At 31.8% G+C, this 16986-nt stretch overlaps 1 protein-coding gene across 1 annotated transcript in view; it reads left to right on the top strand.

The window, feature by feature from the left end:
* Window positions 1-16986, top strand: part of Dpyd (dihydropyrimidine dehydrogenase) — an 826486-nt gene that overhangs the window by 209730 nt on the left and 599770 nt on the right. Inside the window, exons 7-8 of the mRNA XM_010639922.3 lie at window positions 6406-6602; window positions 15694-15775. Of these exons, the coding sequence (XP_010638224.1) occupies window positions 6406-6602; window positions 15694-15775 (279 nt within the window). The remainder of the gene's footprint in view (window positions 1-6405; window positions 6603-15693; window positions 15776-16986) is intronic.

Raw genomic sequence — 16986 nt, 5'->3', positions numbered from 1 at the left:
AAAAAAAAAAAAAAAAAGGATTGAAGAGGATGTCAGAAAATGGAAAGATGTCCCCTGCTCCTGAATAAGCAGAAGCAATATTGTCAAAATGGCCATACTCCGAAAACTTATATACAGATTCAAAGCAGTCCGCATTAAAATACCAACAGCTTCATTTACAGATCAAGAAAAAAACAATCCTAAAATTCATATGGAAATCAGAAGAGCAAAAGCAATTTTGGACACCAAGACCAAAGCAGGAGGCATAATAATAACTGACTTCAAGCTACACTACAAAGCAGTAGTGTTATAAATGGAATTACTGGAGCAAAAACAGATATGTGGATCATTGGAACAGAATTGAGGATACAGAAAATTCCCCAGATAAATTAAGCTAGTTGATTTTGATAAAACTATCAAAAGCATATGTTGCAGGAAAGGTAGCCATTCAACAAGTAATACTGGAAAAACTGGTTAGCGAAGGGCAGAATATTGAAACTGGACCCATATCTCTCACCATATACTAATTTAAAATCAAAATGAATCAAATATCTAAACAGTAAAACGAATATTAAACCTACTGGAAGATAAAATAGGTAAGACATTTGAAGACATTGGTGTAAGAAAAGATTTTCAGACAGAACCGCAGTTGCACAAGGAATCAACAAATGGAATTATTATATCAGACTAAAAAGGCTCTGTACAGCAAAAGAATCAGTCAGTGGAGTGAAGAGAAAACTTACAAAAGGGAAATAAATTTTTCCAGCAAAGATCCAGTCAAGAGATGGGCAAGAGAAATGAACATACACTTTGCAGAGGAAGAAATACAAATGATTAACAAATATATGATAAAAATGCTCAACAACTCTGGCCATTAGAGAACTGCAAACTAAAACAATGCTAAGATTCCATCTTATTCCAGAAAGAAGGGGAATCATGAAGAAATCAATGTATAACAAATGCTGGCAAGGCCGTGGTGAAAGAAGAACCTGTCTTCCTTGTTGGTAAGTATGTAACCTCGTATAACCAGTATGGAAATCAGTATGGAGATTTCTCAAAGAACTAAAACTAGAAATTCCGTATGAACCAGTAATCCCCCTGGTAGGTATCTTCCCCAAAGAGTTTAAGATATCATATTATAAATCACCCTTGATGGAGCACACCTGTAAACCCAGCACTCGGGAGGCTGAGGCAGGAGGATTGCTGTGAGTTCGAGACCAGCATGCGCTACATAGTGAGTTCTATGTCAGTCTCAACTACATAGTTAGACCCGGTCTCAAAAAATAATAAAAAAAATAGATTAAGCTATGTAATGTGCATACCAGTGTTTATAGCAACACAATTTGTGATAGTTAAATCCTGGAAACAGCCTGTATAGCCATCAACAGATGATTGAATAAAAAAAGTGGTATGTACATACTAATGGAATGCTACTCTGCTATAAAAAATGAAAGTTTTGAGAAATTTGAAGGAAAATGGGTGCACCTTGAAAATATAATGTTGAGTGAAATAAGCCAGACAAACAAGTTTAAATTCTGTTTAACATCTGTCATCTGAGTGAGTCAAAGTACAAAGAAAGAGAATAATAGAGGATGGATAGAGGGGGACAAAGGGAACTCCTGTGATAGAAAAGTCTCCCGAGGGAACAAGCAGTCTGACTTCAATACTAGACCCTTTATCACACACGCTCTGCTAGTAAAAGGGGAAAATCAAGTGCAATAAAAAATATGAAAACAGGATGAACAAAAAAAGACAAAGGAGTATCAACTGCAGACTAATGTACTGAGCAGGGCCATATATTGAGAAGGTACTAAACAGTCAATGGCTTCAGGCGTGGGTTACACACATCAGAGGCTGTCCATTTCCACTGTAGTGCCGGTCTATGACGCTTTCTATGTTGAGTGTGCATGCTTTCATTTATTCAGGTCCTTTCAGAACCTCCTACTCTGTGTTGAGAACCAGCAAGAATTCAGTAAACACACACTTTATTTTGATATTTACCCTTCATAATGTTTGAAGGAAAACTTTAAAGATTGATTTAAAAATATTAAAATATCCTTAGGTGAAAACGTGTACATATTGAATATTTTTGGATTGTTTGTACTTTATAAGCATCTTCAGGTAGAATTCCTTTTAGATCTGTTTACATCTCAGAACTAAACTATTTCTTATGCTTGAGTGAATGTAACAAGAAAGAAATTTTGTAAATTTTATTCTGTATATCATATCAACTTCATATTATAGTGAACTGTTTAGACTGGAAGCATTAAGACACATGAAACTCTCTTCCATTGTAAAATATATCAACAAATAATTCTTTTAAAAACTTGTATCTTTTTTAAAGTTTGTTAAATGAAATCTAGTGTATAAATAAATTTTAGCATGGAAATAGTAAATTTTTATTATTTTTATAAAAATAAAACTAATCAACTGAATGCAAAGAGAGAAACATTTATTTAATTCCTAAAGAAAATTAGATGTATCTCTGCCTTGTCAATTTTAAATGTGTTTTAAAAATGTATTCATGAAGAGTATATAAACTGTTATATAGTTATACATAGGGAAATATAAATCAACTGTAACTACATATTAATGTTCCGATAGACTGTATTACTACATTACATTGGAATTTAATTCACTGTTCAATATGCATAAGAAGAACTAAAAGAAGAATATGTTTCAATTCAGAAGTAATATGAAAGAAATACTGTAGTATTTAAGTAGTGCAGGGAAGGAAACATATTCATATTTATCATTTATAAAGCTCTAAAGTAAAGTGGGTAACATGATGCTGCTTTATTACCAATCTGTTTTAAATTTTGTATTGGTTAGCATATATGTTCTCATATAAAAACAATAGAAATGAAAAGATGAATTCAAAGATGGAGTCTGCCCTTAAAGCTCTTACAGTCTAAGGGTGAAACACAGTGAGTATTACTGGTAATTTTGATAAACTATTAATGAAAAATGATGAAATACTATGGGAACATTTTTGAAAGTTGTTTAGCTCAGACTGAGAAATTGGCATTTCTAGTACTTGCTGACAATACTCTAATTTTTACCTGTGATCATTTCGATTTTTCTTATACATTTTTGGTGGCAGATTTGATTCAGAGTAGTTGGTATTAAGTGCATGAGGTCAAAATTTTGTCACGTTTCCCTCATGCCTCACTTCAAGTAAAAAAATCCATCTCTATCTCTTGTTTTTTTATCTGAGTTTTCATGAGAAGAAGAAGTTACTTTTTAAAACCTATTTCATACAAATAACAATATGAGGTAATCTGTTAAATATTCAGTTTATCCATAATATGAATTTATTCCTAGGTGATTTCCATGAGCAGTCAAAATTTAAATACAGAATAGCAATGTTTTTGTTTCCCCTTTCCCTTCTTTCTTACCTCCCTCTCTTTCATCTTTCTGTCATTCTTTTGCCAGGCTTAGGATAAAACCTAGCACCTCTCACATGCTAGGCAAGTGCTCTAACAATGCGCTATATCTGAGGCCTTGATTTATTTATTCTACCATTAGTTCTGTCACTTTCTCTTTATATATTTCATGTTATAATTAAGATTCATATAGATTTACAGTTGTAAAATCTTGTGGACAGATTAACCTTTTATTACTGTGGAAAGTTCTTTAACATTAGTAATGCATCTTGGCATAAAGTCTCATATGTTTGATATTGGCTTACAAATAATAGCTTTCTTTCTGTTAGTGTTTGAATGATGTAACTTTTTCCATGGCATAAATTTACACCTTTCTGTATCATTAATTTAAAGTATGTATTTTTTAAAGCTTTTATCTTTTAATGTAAATTTTAGTCCATTTACATTTAATTAAATTATTCATATTTATATTCTCCATCTTACCGCTTCTTAATTTCCCACCTTTGTGTATCTTTTAATTTTCTAATACTTATTTCCTTTGAATAAACAAAGCATGTTACACAAATTCCATTTTCAAATTATCTAATTATATTTTGTTTTAATAGCTTAGAGATAAAAATATCCTTAACTGATTACAGTCTGATAAATCTTAGGGTTTTTACCACTTAAATTGATAATGCAGTGTTTTAGAACCATTTATTTATCTAAGCTTTCACACCTTATGTTATGCATTTTAGTTTTATTTTTCTTGAGCTCCTCATGAAAGGCAGTATTATTTTCTACAGTCAATATTAATTTACATTTTCTGTCATATTTGAATCTTTAATTCTATTTATTTCTTCATGCATCTGTGTGTTTCCCTTTGGAATAATCCTTTCTTTCTAAAGAAATTCTTTTAGTATTCTTTAGTATTTCTTTATTGCTGTCAACAAAGTCATTCAGAAAATGTTTTCATTTTCTATTTATATTTAAAGGATGGTTTACTTCTGAATGAATTCTAGGTATTTTCAGTGTGATTGAAGTACTGATTTACATTTTGACTTCTGGTGTTCTTTGTGAGAATTAAACTGTTAGCCTTATTGTTGCTCACTGACATCATTGTGCCTAGGTTAGTTGGTTTTTCAGTTCCTTATTTTTTTTATTTGTCATTTCAACACTCTTACTGTGATATTATGATTTTCTTTATATTTTTCTTGTTTAATGTTTTGGAACTTCTTGAATTCATCCTTTCAATTAGAGGAAATTATTGACCTTGTTCACTGCAATTTTTGCTTCAGCCTCACTGTCACTCTCCCCTCTTTTTAGGAGTCCATTTGTGCATTTTTTAGAGCTCTGTATTTTGCTTTATATCCCTCTTGTTCCATTTTATATTTTTTGTAATGACTTTCTATGCTTGGTTTAGTTTTTTCTGCTCCATCTTCCAGATCACTAGTCTTGCATTTGCTCTTTGTCCAACTACTATTAAATATTGTACATGAAATTTCAATATCAATTACTGCATATTTGTCTAATGTTTTTTTAATGTTGTACCAAATCCCCAATTTGTGAAAGTTCACATTTTTGTTATGTATTTTTAATATATTCATCATAATTATTCTGAGGTCTATATTTGATATTTGCATTTACTTGTATATAAATCTCTGTTCTCCAGTTGTTTTGTTTTCTTTCATGGCAGACCAAGACAGCTTGGTCAAAAACCAGGCATGGTAAGTGATAATTTATAGAATCTGTGATTGGCATCTAATCCTCTACAGCAGGCCCATGCTATCACTTGGTAGATAGGGAAGGTAGACACATACAGTGAGGACTAATCACCTTCCTTCTATTCTGAGGCTATATTGCTTATCTACTTCTGGTTTGCCCCAGTTGAGAGAAGTTTCAGCTGTGTGCAAGGAGTTTGATAAAGCTAAGAAAATAATCTTTAGCCACTGTTCAGTCAAATTTCTGTATTGCCTACATCATCAAAAGCAGAAAACTCTCCTTAGTGTTATAGAAGTTTTGTTTAGAAACATACTATGCTATGTCTTACTGAGAATTAAGTTCATTTTTCTGCACTCTTTTCTGCTGCACATTGTTGGCGTCCTGTGTTCCCAAACATTCTATTTCTAGAAGATTGTCATGGTTTCTCTTGCTGGTTCTTCTGAGCTGTTCTTCCTTTCAAGATTCTTGACCTTGTTCCTTCTCCTGAGAGGTAGCAAAGGTGGCAGCGGAAAGTGACTTCTGATCTCTCATCTCAATTCTTTCTTCTGTGTGTTTTTCTTTGAGTTTTTGGCATCTCTAAGTCTGGTTTGCCTCAGTACATCTCTCATCCTTTAATCAGATTTCCAAAGTGTTCCTCTTTAAAAGTTACTCCATCATTGTCAGAAGTAGATGTGAAGAAATCATTTACTCAGCACTTGTATGTGCCAGGTAGGTATGAAAGGCTGGTAGTACAATAGTTAATTTCTTACACATGACATTTTATCTTCTGTCAAGAAACTAAATGCTACTGACTGACATGAAAACTGAACACATAGGAAGGCAGGTAATTGCCTATATTTAGGCTGTAGGAGCTCACAGAAGGAATCCCCTACTTGAGTGACAAGTGGAAGTATGGAAGGAAAGTCAGATTTTCTTTTTCTTTCTTTCTTTCTTTCTTTCTTTCTTTCTTTCTTTCTTTCTTTCTTTCTTTCTTTCTTTCTTTCTTTCTTTCTTTCTTTCAACTTTCTGAGACACAATCTTGCTATGTAGTTCCAACTTGAATGCACTGTGTATCCCAGGCTGGTCTTAAACTCACAACAGTCATGCTGACTTGGTCTTCTGAGTGCTAGGATTACAGGCTTGTGCTACCATGCAAAGTTTAGGAGGTAAAACTCTTGGAAGGAATTTCAAAGACTGACATGTAGCCAGTCTTAAGACTTCATCTACTTGACATAATACAAATTCCACTTATGTCAGGCATTGCTCATTGCTAGTTAAATCACTAATGGAGTTGAAATATTAAAAATGTGTTTTAGATTTAATTATAAAATTTTAATTATGGCAATTTATTTTTCCATAGGTATTTAAAAGAATGAACATCCCACAGATTAGAAATCCTTCTCTGCCTCCCAAAGAAAAAATGCCTGATGCCTATTCTGCAAAAATTGCTCTCTTTGGTGCTGGGCCTGCCAGTATAAGTTGTGCTTCTTTTTTGGCTCGATTAGGCTACTCTGACATCACTATATTTGAAAAACAAGAATATGTTGGTGGCTTAAGGTAATTCATACACTTATTTCACATTCATAGTGTCAAAATGATGAAGTAAAACAATTATGGATATTGTTGTTTGAGAATCATAGAGAAAGTTCAGACTCACAGATGGTGTTTAAAATGTTCTTTTCTGAAATATTCAAATTTTGATTACATTATTGACTTTAAATTTTGCAGTTGGCTTTAAACAATATTTGTTTAAATATTTATCTGACAATGTGAAATAGGAAGAAAAGGGCTAAAGGTGTAGGGGGAGTGGGAAGGGTAGGGGAAAGGAAATAAGGGACAAGAAAATATATGAGAAATGGAAACAAAGTCTTTATAAATAGGGGAGGGTGGAGGGAGGTGACAGGAGCACAGGGGTACGGGGAAAAAAAGGGGAACAATATCTGACATGTAAAGGTACAAGATCACGATGAATGTAACTGTATTGTATACTTAAAAACTACCAATGAACTCAATAAAAAAGAAAAAAATCATCTGTCTAGTTCTATGAATTTAAGACAAATTACACCAAAAAAGTTTTTGGTTAATAGGAACCAATCATGTTTAAAAAATTGTTTCATTCTTGTGGATATTTCCTTTATGGAGATGTATCTGGAAATCATGTCTATTTGAGATGAAAAAAAAACCTAACTTCTTAGAGTATCAGTCCTTACATTTGTTGTCTGCTCACATGTTATCCTGCTCATATATTTTACTTTAAATCTCTATAGTCTGCATTTGATTATAGTATTGTTATAGAAATGTTTTCTTTAAATGTCCATTGTGTAATGTTTCCCCAATTAGTACATTTTTAATGTTTGATATTAATAAGTATTACTACTGTAAATCAGCATTCAATTGAATGTTCGTTTTATTTCCATGTGCACTCATACCTAGAAAGGCAAACTGGCTTTTTCTTTCAGTGACTTTCAGATGTTTAAACCAAGCATAATTATAATTTACTTTATGTAAAATAAATGGAATTCTATATCTCATATATATTACATTTATGATCAAAAACATGTAATTTAGTACAAGTAAGCAATATATATTGCTTAAAATATTTATTGTTAAAATGAGAAAGAAATTTGGTGGTAAGTTAATATTTATCAATTTTAATTGTTTTCTCCTAACTGTATCATCTTATATTGAAAAATAATGGATTATAAATTATAACCATTTAGTATAACTTTTTACACCTTATATTTAAACCATATGTAGATGCTAAAGTATTTGTTAAACAGCAGATTTGTCATATGCTATGTACATAAAATATAATTTTAATCAATTATGAATAAAGTTTGTTTTGTTTCTCATTTTTACTAGCATTTGTAAATGTGTGCTAATGAATATATAAATCTCAATTTTGTTCAAGTGGCACTATGCCAAACCCAAGATAATATAAAATTATCAATTTGTTTCATTAATATAGTTTGGTATACTTATTGATATATACTTATCAATATATAAGCTATTAATTAATATGAAGCTATTTCACTGAATCACGATGCAAAAAATATCACATACTGGGAAAATATTTTAGAAAGGATATGAAGCATAAATAAAGTGATTGTCAGAAAATAATTATTTTTCAGTGTTGAGGCTTCATCGGTTTTGACTTTAAGTGACTACACATATTTTATGAATTATTTTTCCTAGGAAATAAAATACTTTTGATATTATTTACTAGGAAGAATTTAGAATATTTTAATGGAATGTTATCAGAACTTTCTTAATTAGGAAAAATGTAATCTATTAACTATGTATGTATGAGCATTGTAAGAGTTTTTCAGTTATACACATCAACGAATATGTGAGCTAATTTGAAAAATATGAATTTAATTGTTGTGTACCATGGTAGACTAGTAAAAATCTTTTTCTCCTTAATTGCATTTTCACAAGAAGCCTAAAATGGAACCAGCCTTTTTTGTGAATTATTATGTGTTACCAATATTAGCAGATGATTATGGTTATTAGGATCTCTGTATTTTTTTCATTCACATGCAAGTTAGACATTTTTAAATTATATAAATTGGCTGTAAATTTAGATTTTTATATTTTTGTTAAACATTTTTAGATAGATACACTGCTTTGGTTTTATGAGAAAATACTTTGTGGTGGTTGTTTTAAATTCTTATTTTCTTTCCTTTACCTTTGAACTTTTGCAGTATCTATGAACAATATGGATTGTTTAATCATTCTTGTTTGTCCTGTCAATTGGCAATGACATTTTATGTTACTATTACAGGATTATAAAAACTGAAATGAATTTAGCCAGAATTACAACACATTTCTCTATTTTATCACTTAGTGATACGTCACTCTGTAGTATTTTCACTGTGGCTAAAAAAGATTACATTAGTGTTGTATTTGAAATCAGTTGCTTAAAGAGTTGATATCAAGTTTATCTGTCCTTCTTTGTATCCAAATAGCTTTTTAAAATTTTTCCTGGTGAATTAGTATCCCAGGTAAAGATTGATAGTAAAAGATGTCCAGGATTTAATTTCTACTATACTGAACACAATCAATTGATATTTTTGTTTCCACAATAAATTTATAAAATATTCAATAGTATTGCTTTTCTTCAAATATATCTTCCATTTTAAACAGACAATTAAAAAGATTACAAAACTTCATAGGATGATATTGAAAATAAATGGTATTGAGATCACAAAGTATGGATGTACATACTTTGTGATTATTTATTTAAAATTAATTTATGAACTATGATATTTTGTTAAATAGAGTAATTAGTAACACACTGTACCTGATGAAACATTACAGTGTTTTCATCATATCAAGAGTATTTTGTCACAATAAAGAAAATAAAGAAGATATTCAATAAATAAAAATGTAGTCAAGCTGAAACAGTTATAGCCATTGGAACTATTTTAATAATGTATGATCATAAATACATTATGGACATTCAAAACTGAGGCACAGTTCTACCAAAGCATGAAAATTGCACTTTAAAAGAATTGAAAGAAATTGTTACAAGTGAATTCTATCACATATAAGAAACATAAGGATAGAAAAATCATTTTTCCCTGTTATCTGACATCCCACTAACGGTAAAGAAGGATTTATGGTTGCTGCAAGAATATTTGTCTTTCTAAAGCTTAGATTGTTATAAGAGTACATATAGAAGAAAGAAAAGTTTCTATAGGTAACAAACTTGGAAAGTAATTATGTGTTTCAAATTCTACTATCTCTTTAATCTTCTTCTTTTCATGTACTATTCAGGAATACCCACTTACTCTCTTGTTTTCAAGTGCTTTGCACATATAAATTATTTGAACATATATATCCGCGCCGAGTTCTCTTGCTGTACTGAGCAACAGATTCTAGCATTCACATCCTGGATATCTCCTCATCAGAAGCTTTGCACTGTCAGTGCTATTTCTCTCTCTCTCTCTCTCTTTTTTTTTTTAATTTACTTTTTGATACTGGGGATCGAACTCTATTTCTCTTTTTGAACTTGCTATTTCCAGGAGTAGCCATCACCAACAAACATGGAAATTACCTGGATTGCTCTTCAATATTCTGGCATTTGTATTTCATGAATACTTTTTAAAGTGTCTTCTCAGTCCTCCATTTATAATGTCATTTAACATTCACAGCCTATACCATGGTTCTCTTGGCTTTTCTTGATTTGACTTTTCAAAAACATTTAGTGTCCAAAGCTTATTATATTGCTTTTCTCTTTGTTATAAAAAGTTCTGTTTGACCTGGCATTCACTTGGCTTTTATGATTTCTTTCCATTATTTATTAAACCCTTAGTTTATGCTGGTAATTCTGGCACTAGAACTATCGGAAAGAACAAGACAAATAATGATGAAAAGTGATGAAATGATAAATAGTGATGAAAAGACATACAATAAGTAAATAATAAAATAAATATAGACATGTCAGATGATAATAAGTAAAAGAGTATCTTTAGGAATGTTAGTTTTGATGAGGAATCAATCAATATAGTGGGGACCAGGGATTTAGCTTAGTGGTTCCACTATCTGCCTCAAAAGCACAAGGAACAGAGTTCAATCCCTGGTACCAAAAAAAAAAAAAAAAAAAAAAACCGTGTGTATGTGTGTGTGTGTGTGTACATAGAGGTATAGGACTCTCTAGTGATTAACAATGTAAGCATTTATTCATATAAGGAAGTGCTTTCACTTGTGTACAGAAAACTAGATGAGGGATCACATTACCTGGTCTTGGTATATTAAAAGCGAAGATACACTGAAGAAGGTAGGATAGACAGTTTTATGTTACTGCATCGCTTTTTCCCCTATCTCAGGCAGCACTACTGGGAAAAAAATGTTATTATACCTAGGAGGAAGAAAAGGAAGTAAATGAAACTCAATTACCACTATGGCCTTAATAAAATCCAGTGTGAGGCAGATACTCAGGACTACTAAACCCAGGTTTATATCCATTGGCTAAATCTCCAGACATGTTTTATGCCAGACAGAAATCCGTAGCAAATGAACTTGTGTGGTAAGCCGCATCACCTTTGGCCAAACATAGTAGCTTTGGGCTCTCATAACCCACTGGAACTTTGGATAGGAACTCCATTTCCAGTTTAGCCTGAACCACCTTGGCGGCCCAGGTATTTCATCCTTGTGCAGTAGCTTCCAGAGCATCCCTGGGCTCTGGGAACCTTGAGACTTTGCAGCATCTGCAAACACCTTAGGGCTAGGGACTGACAGAGGATAGCTGTCGAGAATTTCTGGACAGGCTTGGTGCAGAAGGACCTTCTGAGAGAATGCTAGCTTGAAAACTTTGGAACAGACTCATACTTTTTCTTAATGTGTAGATATCAATGTGTGGTCATAAGGATCAAGAATATTCAGGGAAATGTTATGTTACTAAGTAGATAAAATAAATTGCCTGTGATAGAGATTATGAACACCCTGACAAATAATTAATTACAGCTGTTTTAATGACGCTAAGTGAACTTCAAGGAACAAAAGTAATTCAGATTAACCAGAGAAATTTAATAAGAGTTTAAAGTAAGAAGAAATGAAACAAATTTCTAGAACAATGATTGAAATATGTAGTATGATATATATATATGATATAGTATATATGTGTGTGTGTGTATATATATATATATATATATATATATGGTATACTATATATATGATATGATAATGTTAAAGAAGGCATGGCATGGTCATGGGGTAGTGCAGCTTGAACAATTCATAGAAGAGAGTTGTCTAAAGACCAGTGACAAAGTGGAGAAACCAAAGTTTATATCGAGGCATGATAATTTGTGATAGCTATTAGACACCCAAGTAGACATACATGTTTGGAAAATAAAATTCAAGGATAAATATGTCGGGGTCATTACATGCTGATGGCATTAAAAACTATAAAACATCTTACCTGCTTGGGTATTTTACCCCACAGTAATCTTTCCCCTTGAAACACTCTGGTTCACATTTGTTATTTTTTCATTTTTCAGTTGCACTACATATGTGTGTATACAGTATCTCCTATCTGTTTGCTGGTCCCATCTATTTATTAATATAAAAATAATGCATTTATAACAATCACTTCTTCATACTCTGCTTGCTTAATGATCAAATTTAACCAATTTTTCAATATTTACATTACACTATTTGTTCTAAGAGATGCTGGGAAATGTGATTCTCTCATAATTAATCATGTAACACATGAACCAAGTGTGGTGCTAAGTTAGTTGACCGTGATTTTTAGGATACTGTGGAGTTCTAAGAACTGCTGGATCTCCAGCAATCCCACATCCTGCTTTCTCTTTTGCCCTGGTCATTGTTCGAAGTTGTACTGCTACAGACAGTAGTTGACTGCTTCCTCATTGCTCAAGGTTCTTTCTGCTAGGTTAATTTTGCACCCCTTTCTGGCCAACAGAAAAGTTGTTTCTACTTCTTATTACCTACTCTTTCTGAGTTAAATCAGTCATTGGCCTGCACTAGCACCACTTTTTTTTTCTTTTTATTTTGTATACTTCTACTTACATCCCATAAAAATCCCAGAGTAGGGTTGAGCTATAGAAAGGTACTCAGTCTCCAAATGTGTCTGCATAGATATGAAATCCTTACTTTAAGGTAATTGGTTTATTTGGCTAGCATTCCTATTGGCCCATTGTGTTTGCAGGCATTTTTTATGGCCCATTGTTTTCAATTTCCTCTCTAGCATTTTGAGAACCTGCATTTTAGTCTATTTTTAATACTCCTCTCACAATACTTCGTAATTGTCAAGGCTGTCTGTCTGTGCTTGCACATTATCCATAGTATTTATGAATACTTCTGCTTAGTCTTCAAAGACGACACCTTCTATGGGTCCAGAGCATTCAGATGAACCAAAATATAATGTGGTTGGAGTTCACAGGACAGTTTGGGATGTTTTTAACTCTAGCCTAGATCTAAATTCATTTGTACACGTGACTTTCTAGCTAGCTGGAAATTATTTTTACAAATAACTTTAGACCTAAATTCATTTGTACAAATGACTTTCCAGCTAGCTGGAAATTATTTTTATAAATAACTTTAATTTTATAGTTTTTAATACTATACTTTGCATGTTTATAGCCTTGGTCATGGTGGCTTGTTTATTGCTTGTATGAAAATTCATTCGATACTGTAGTTCTTATGTCACCAAAGAATTAGAAAACTGCTTTGGAAAACTTCCTTGGATGATTAGGAAGATTCACCTTCAATAATTTTTATTTTATAAATTAATCTTTGTAATATTTCTGTATGTCTTTTCATTTTAACACATTCTGTCATAATTATCTGTTTATATATTTTTTTCACACAAGAAAGAAAATATATGAACAGTTGAAGCTAAAATTCATCACGAAATAGTTGCAGCTACTACTGTGCTTGGCATTTTATAAATTCTTGTTGAATGAATAGATGAATGAATGAATGGATCCCTATATATTCCTGAACACATATAGGCTTTGCTACTGTAAAACTTCGCATAGTTATTTGGGCGTCACCTTAGTGTTAAAAATTATTATAGGAATAATAGTACTATATGACTCAATATTTTTAACTACAAGCAATCTACACTGATAGCAAATAGAATTACTTTGTAACAAGTGTATGCTTTTATACAGTAACACATTGTATGCTTTTATACACTTTCATGGACAAATAATGGTTAACCGTAAAAATATTCTGTTGATCACATGGAACTAATTGTGAAGTATTTTATTTTATTTATTTTTAATTGAGTTTATTGGTACATTCTAGATATACAGTACAGTTACATTCATTACTGGGATCTTGCACCTTTACATGGCAGGTCTTGGTTCTCATTTTTCCCCTTGTCCCTGCCCTCCCTACACCCCCTCCTCTCCTCCCCATTTACAAACACTTTATTTCCATTTTTTTATTTCTCATATTTTTTTCTTTCCCTTATTACCTTTCCCCTACCCTTCCCACTTTCCCTATGCCTTTTGCCCTTTTCTTCCTATTTCACATTGGAAATCATCTCATTAGGATCTTATATATCTTAGTTTTTCATACCAGAGAAACTATTCAGTACTTACACACGTGTGACTTATTTATTTCACTTAGGAGTATATCCTCAATGTGTATCCATTTTTGTGAGGTACTTTAATCAGCACAGTAATACAGTCATATATTTAAATTTCAGCAAGTTAGAGGTCCATTTTTAGATCATACATTTTTAATTTTAGTACATATTTGCAGTAAATAATGCTTACTTTCATCATGGGGAATTGGCACATGTCCATAGCATATCTTAATTCTTTTTTTTAATCCCCTTCCCTTCTCTTCCCCCCTCTTCCCTCCATCTCTTGGTTTGATTCCCTTTAGCAAAAATTCTATCTCCCTGTTTCCTATTATCCATCTTTAAATTTGCTTTTTAATTTATTTATATTTTGGGGTTCTCCTATAAAAGAAAATGTGATATTTAATCTTCTGTGTCTTATTTATTTAAAATTATAATTTTGAGGTGCACCCATTTTCCTTAAAATGACCCATGTTCATCCTTCCTATGACAATGGCAGTCAATTGTGAAGGTAAACCACATTTTCTTTATTTATTCATCTGTTGGTGGGAAAATATTATTTCATAATTTAGCTATTATGAGTTTTACTGCTATAAAAAGGTATATGTGTATCACTGTAAAATAATGTCTTTAACTCTTTGGGGAAAATATCAGTCAGAGGAATAGTTGGGTAAAATGGAATTTCTACTTTTACTTTTGTGAGAAATATCCATACTGATTTCCATAGCAGTTATACTATTTTACATTCCCAACAAAAAATGTAGAAGGGATACTTTCTCCTTCAGATATTATTTTAATTTCACAATGATAGCTATTCTTTGCGGAGTAAGGAGGAATCTTAGTGTTGTTTTAATTTGCTTTTTTCTAATGGTCAGAGATGTTGAGCCTTTCTTCATGTATTTATTAACTATTTTAACTTCTTCTGTGAAGTGTCCATTTCATTTGCCTATTTTTTGATTAGGTCTTTTATTTTGGTTTTCTAAATTTTGAGTTCTTTATATATCCTAAATATTAATGGTATATATGAAGAGTAGCTGTTAACTTTTTTTCCCATTCTGTAGGTTGTCTCTTCACTCTGTTGATTGCTTCCTTTGCTTTACATAAGATTTTTAATTGGATATAAGGCCATTTGTTCATTCTTGATGTTATTTCTTATGTGATTGGGCTTCTGTTCAGAATATCATTGCCTATGCTTGTGTCTTCAAGAATTTTACCTATTTTATCTTCCAGCAGATTGTTTTAATATTTAGCACGTGTATATATTAAACTTTATATATACTTTTCTCAAAGTTTATGTTTTTATTATTTGAGGAATCCATAAAATTATTAATAAAATATAGAATTTTAAAATTACCACTTTAATAATTATTGCTTACAATTTTTATATGAGTTTCTACTGTATCTTTTCAATTCATGTGATATTTTACAATGGAAGTGAAAATGTGGATATACTCTTGCTCACATTATGTGAAACAGAAATACACATAGAAAAATACTTATACCTGTAATGATGCTCATTAAATAGATGGTACTTTTTTATGATTGGTAATTTTTTCACTTATCTTTCTTTCTTCTCTCTTTCTTTATCAGTACTTCTGAAATCCCTCAGTTCCGACTGCCATATGATGTAGTGAATTTTGAGATTGAGCTTATGAAGGACCTTGGCATAAAGGTAAACAAAAAACGTAACACCTATATAAGTGTTGCTTATAGAGATTAACAGCAAATGGCATACATTTTATGAAAGAACAATTAAAAGCAACACGAGGCAGAAGCAGAAAGAAGCTTTCCTCTGCTGAGGGCATTTGTCTGTCTACTGTCTGACTGCTGCTAGCCTGGAAAAGGGCAATCAATAGTTATCTGGCAAGCCTGCATGTGATTAATTGTCTGTAAGAAACAAATTCCTAAATTGCTTTAGGGGTTCAGTGCAGCTAATAGAAGGATTTGGTTTCTTTAATCACATTTCTTCATGCAAATTCTATGCACCTGAAATAGTAGTATTTCAAAATTTGAATAATTTCTTACAGTTTAATTTTATTTATTATATACATAATGTCATTGTTCAAATGATGATCCCTTCTCAACATAAGCAGTAAATGAGTAGGATAGAAAGCATCAACTTTCCACTTTCCATCATTTTGTGAACTATTGTGTTGTTCTATCAAATGTGGATGGAAAGTTGGCATATCGTATTTATAGATTATAGCTTTACATATCCTTATTCTATTCCACTATACTTATACTCTTATACTATGGCTCTTCACTTAACCACAATAGTATTTTTGCTGCGAAAATATTAATTTTCTTTTAATACAAAAGATAAGTGATGCACTGTGACTTACATAATACATTCTGTAAGCATTGCAGAAGATATTATAAGAAGTGGTTAAGAATCTACCATTGACTCATGTTACTTTAAGGAAGTTGAAATTAATAAAAGAGGAAAAACTTAAGTCAAATTTTATGTCTTTGCACTAATATTTACATTTTACTTCACAGTGCTTGGCTGATAAAACTTTTACATACAATTGCTGAACAAAAATTCTAATAGATATAAAGATATGAAAGGAGGGTGGGAGGAGGAGAGGGCCAGTGAGTATATCAAGAATTAAGATGTGTCATGTGCATGTGAAGTGGGAAGAAAAGGGGTAAAGGTGTAGATAAAGGGGGAAGCGTAGGGGCAAGGAAATAAGGGAAAAGAAAAAATATGAGAAAATGGAAAAATGGAAATAAAGAGTTTGTTAGTGGGGAGGGGAGGAAGGTGTGAAGGGGGGGCAGGGACAAGGGAAAAAATGAGAACCAAGACCTGTCATGAGAAGGTACAGGATCCCAGTAATGAATGTAACTGATTGTAGACCTAGATTGTACCAATAAACTCAATAA

Source organism: Fukomys damarensis, unplaced genomic scaffold, assembly GCF_012274545.1.
Source record: "Fukomys damarensis isolate Sample0158 unplaced genomic scaffold, DMR_v1.0_HiC HiC_scaffold_33, whole genome shotgun sequence".
Classification (NCBI taxonomy): Eukaryota; Metazoa; Chordata; class Mammalia; order Rodentia; family Bathyergidae; genus Fukomys; species Fukomys damarensis.
The sequence above is the reverse complement of the archived record's forward strand: the minus strand, read 5'-3'. Positions and strand labels throughout refer to the sequence as shown.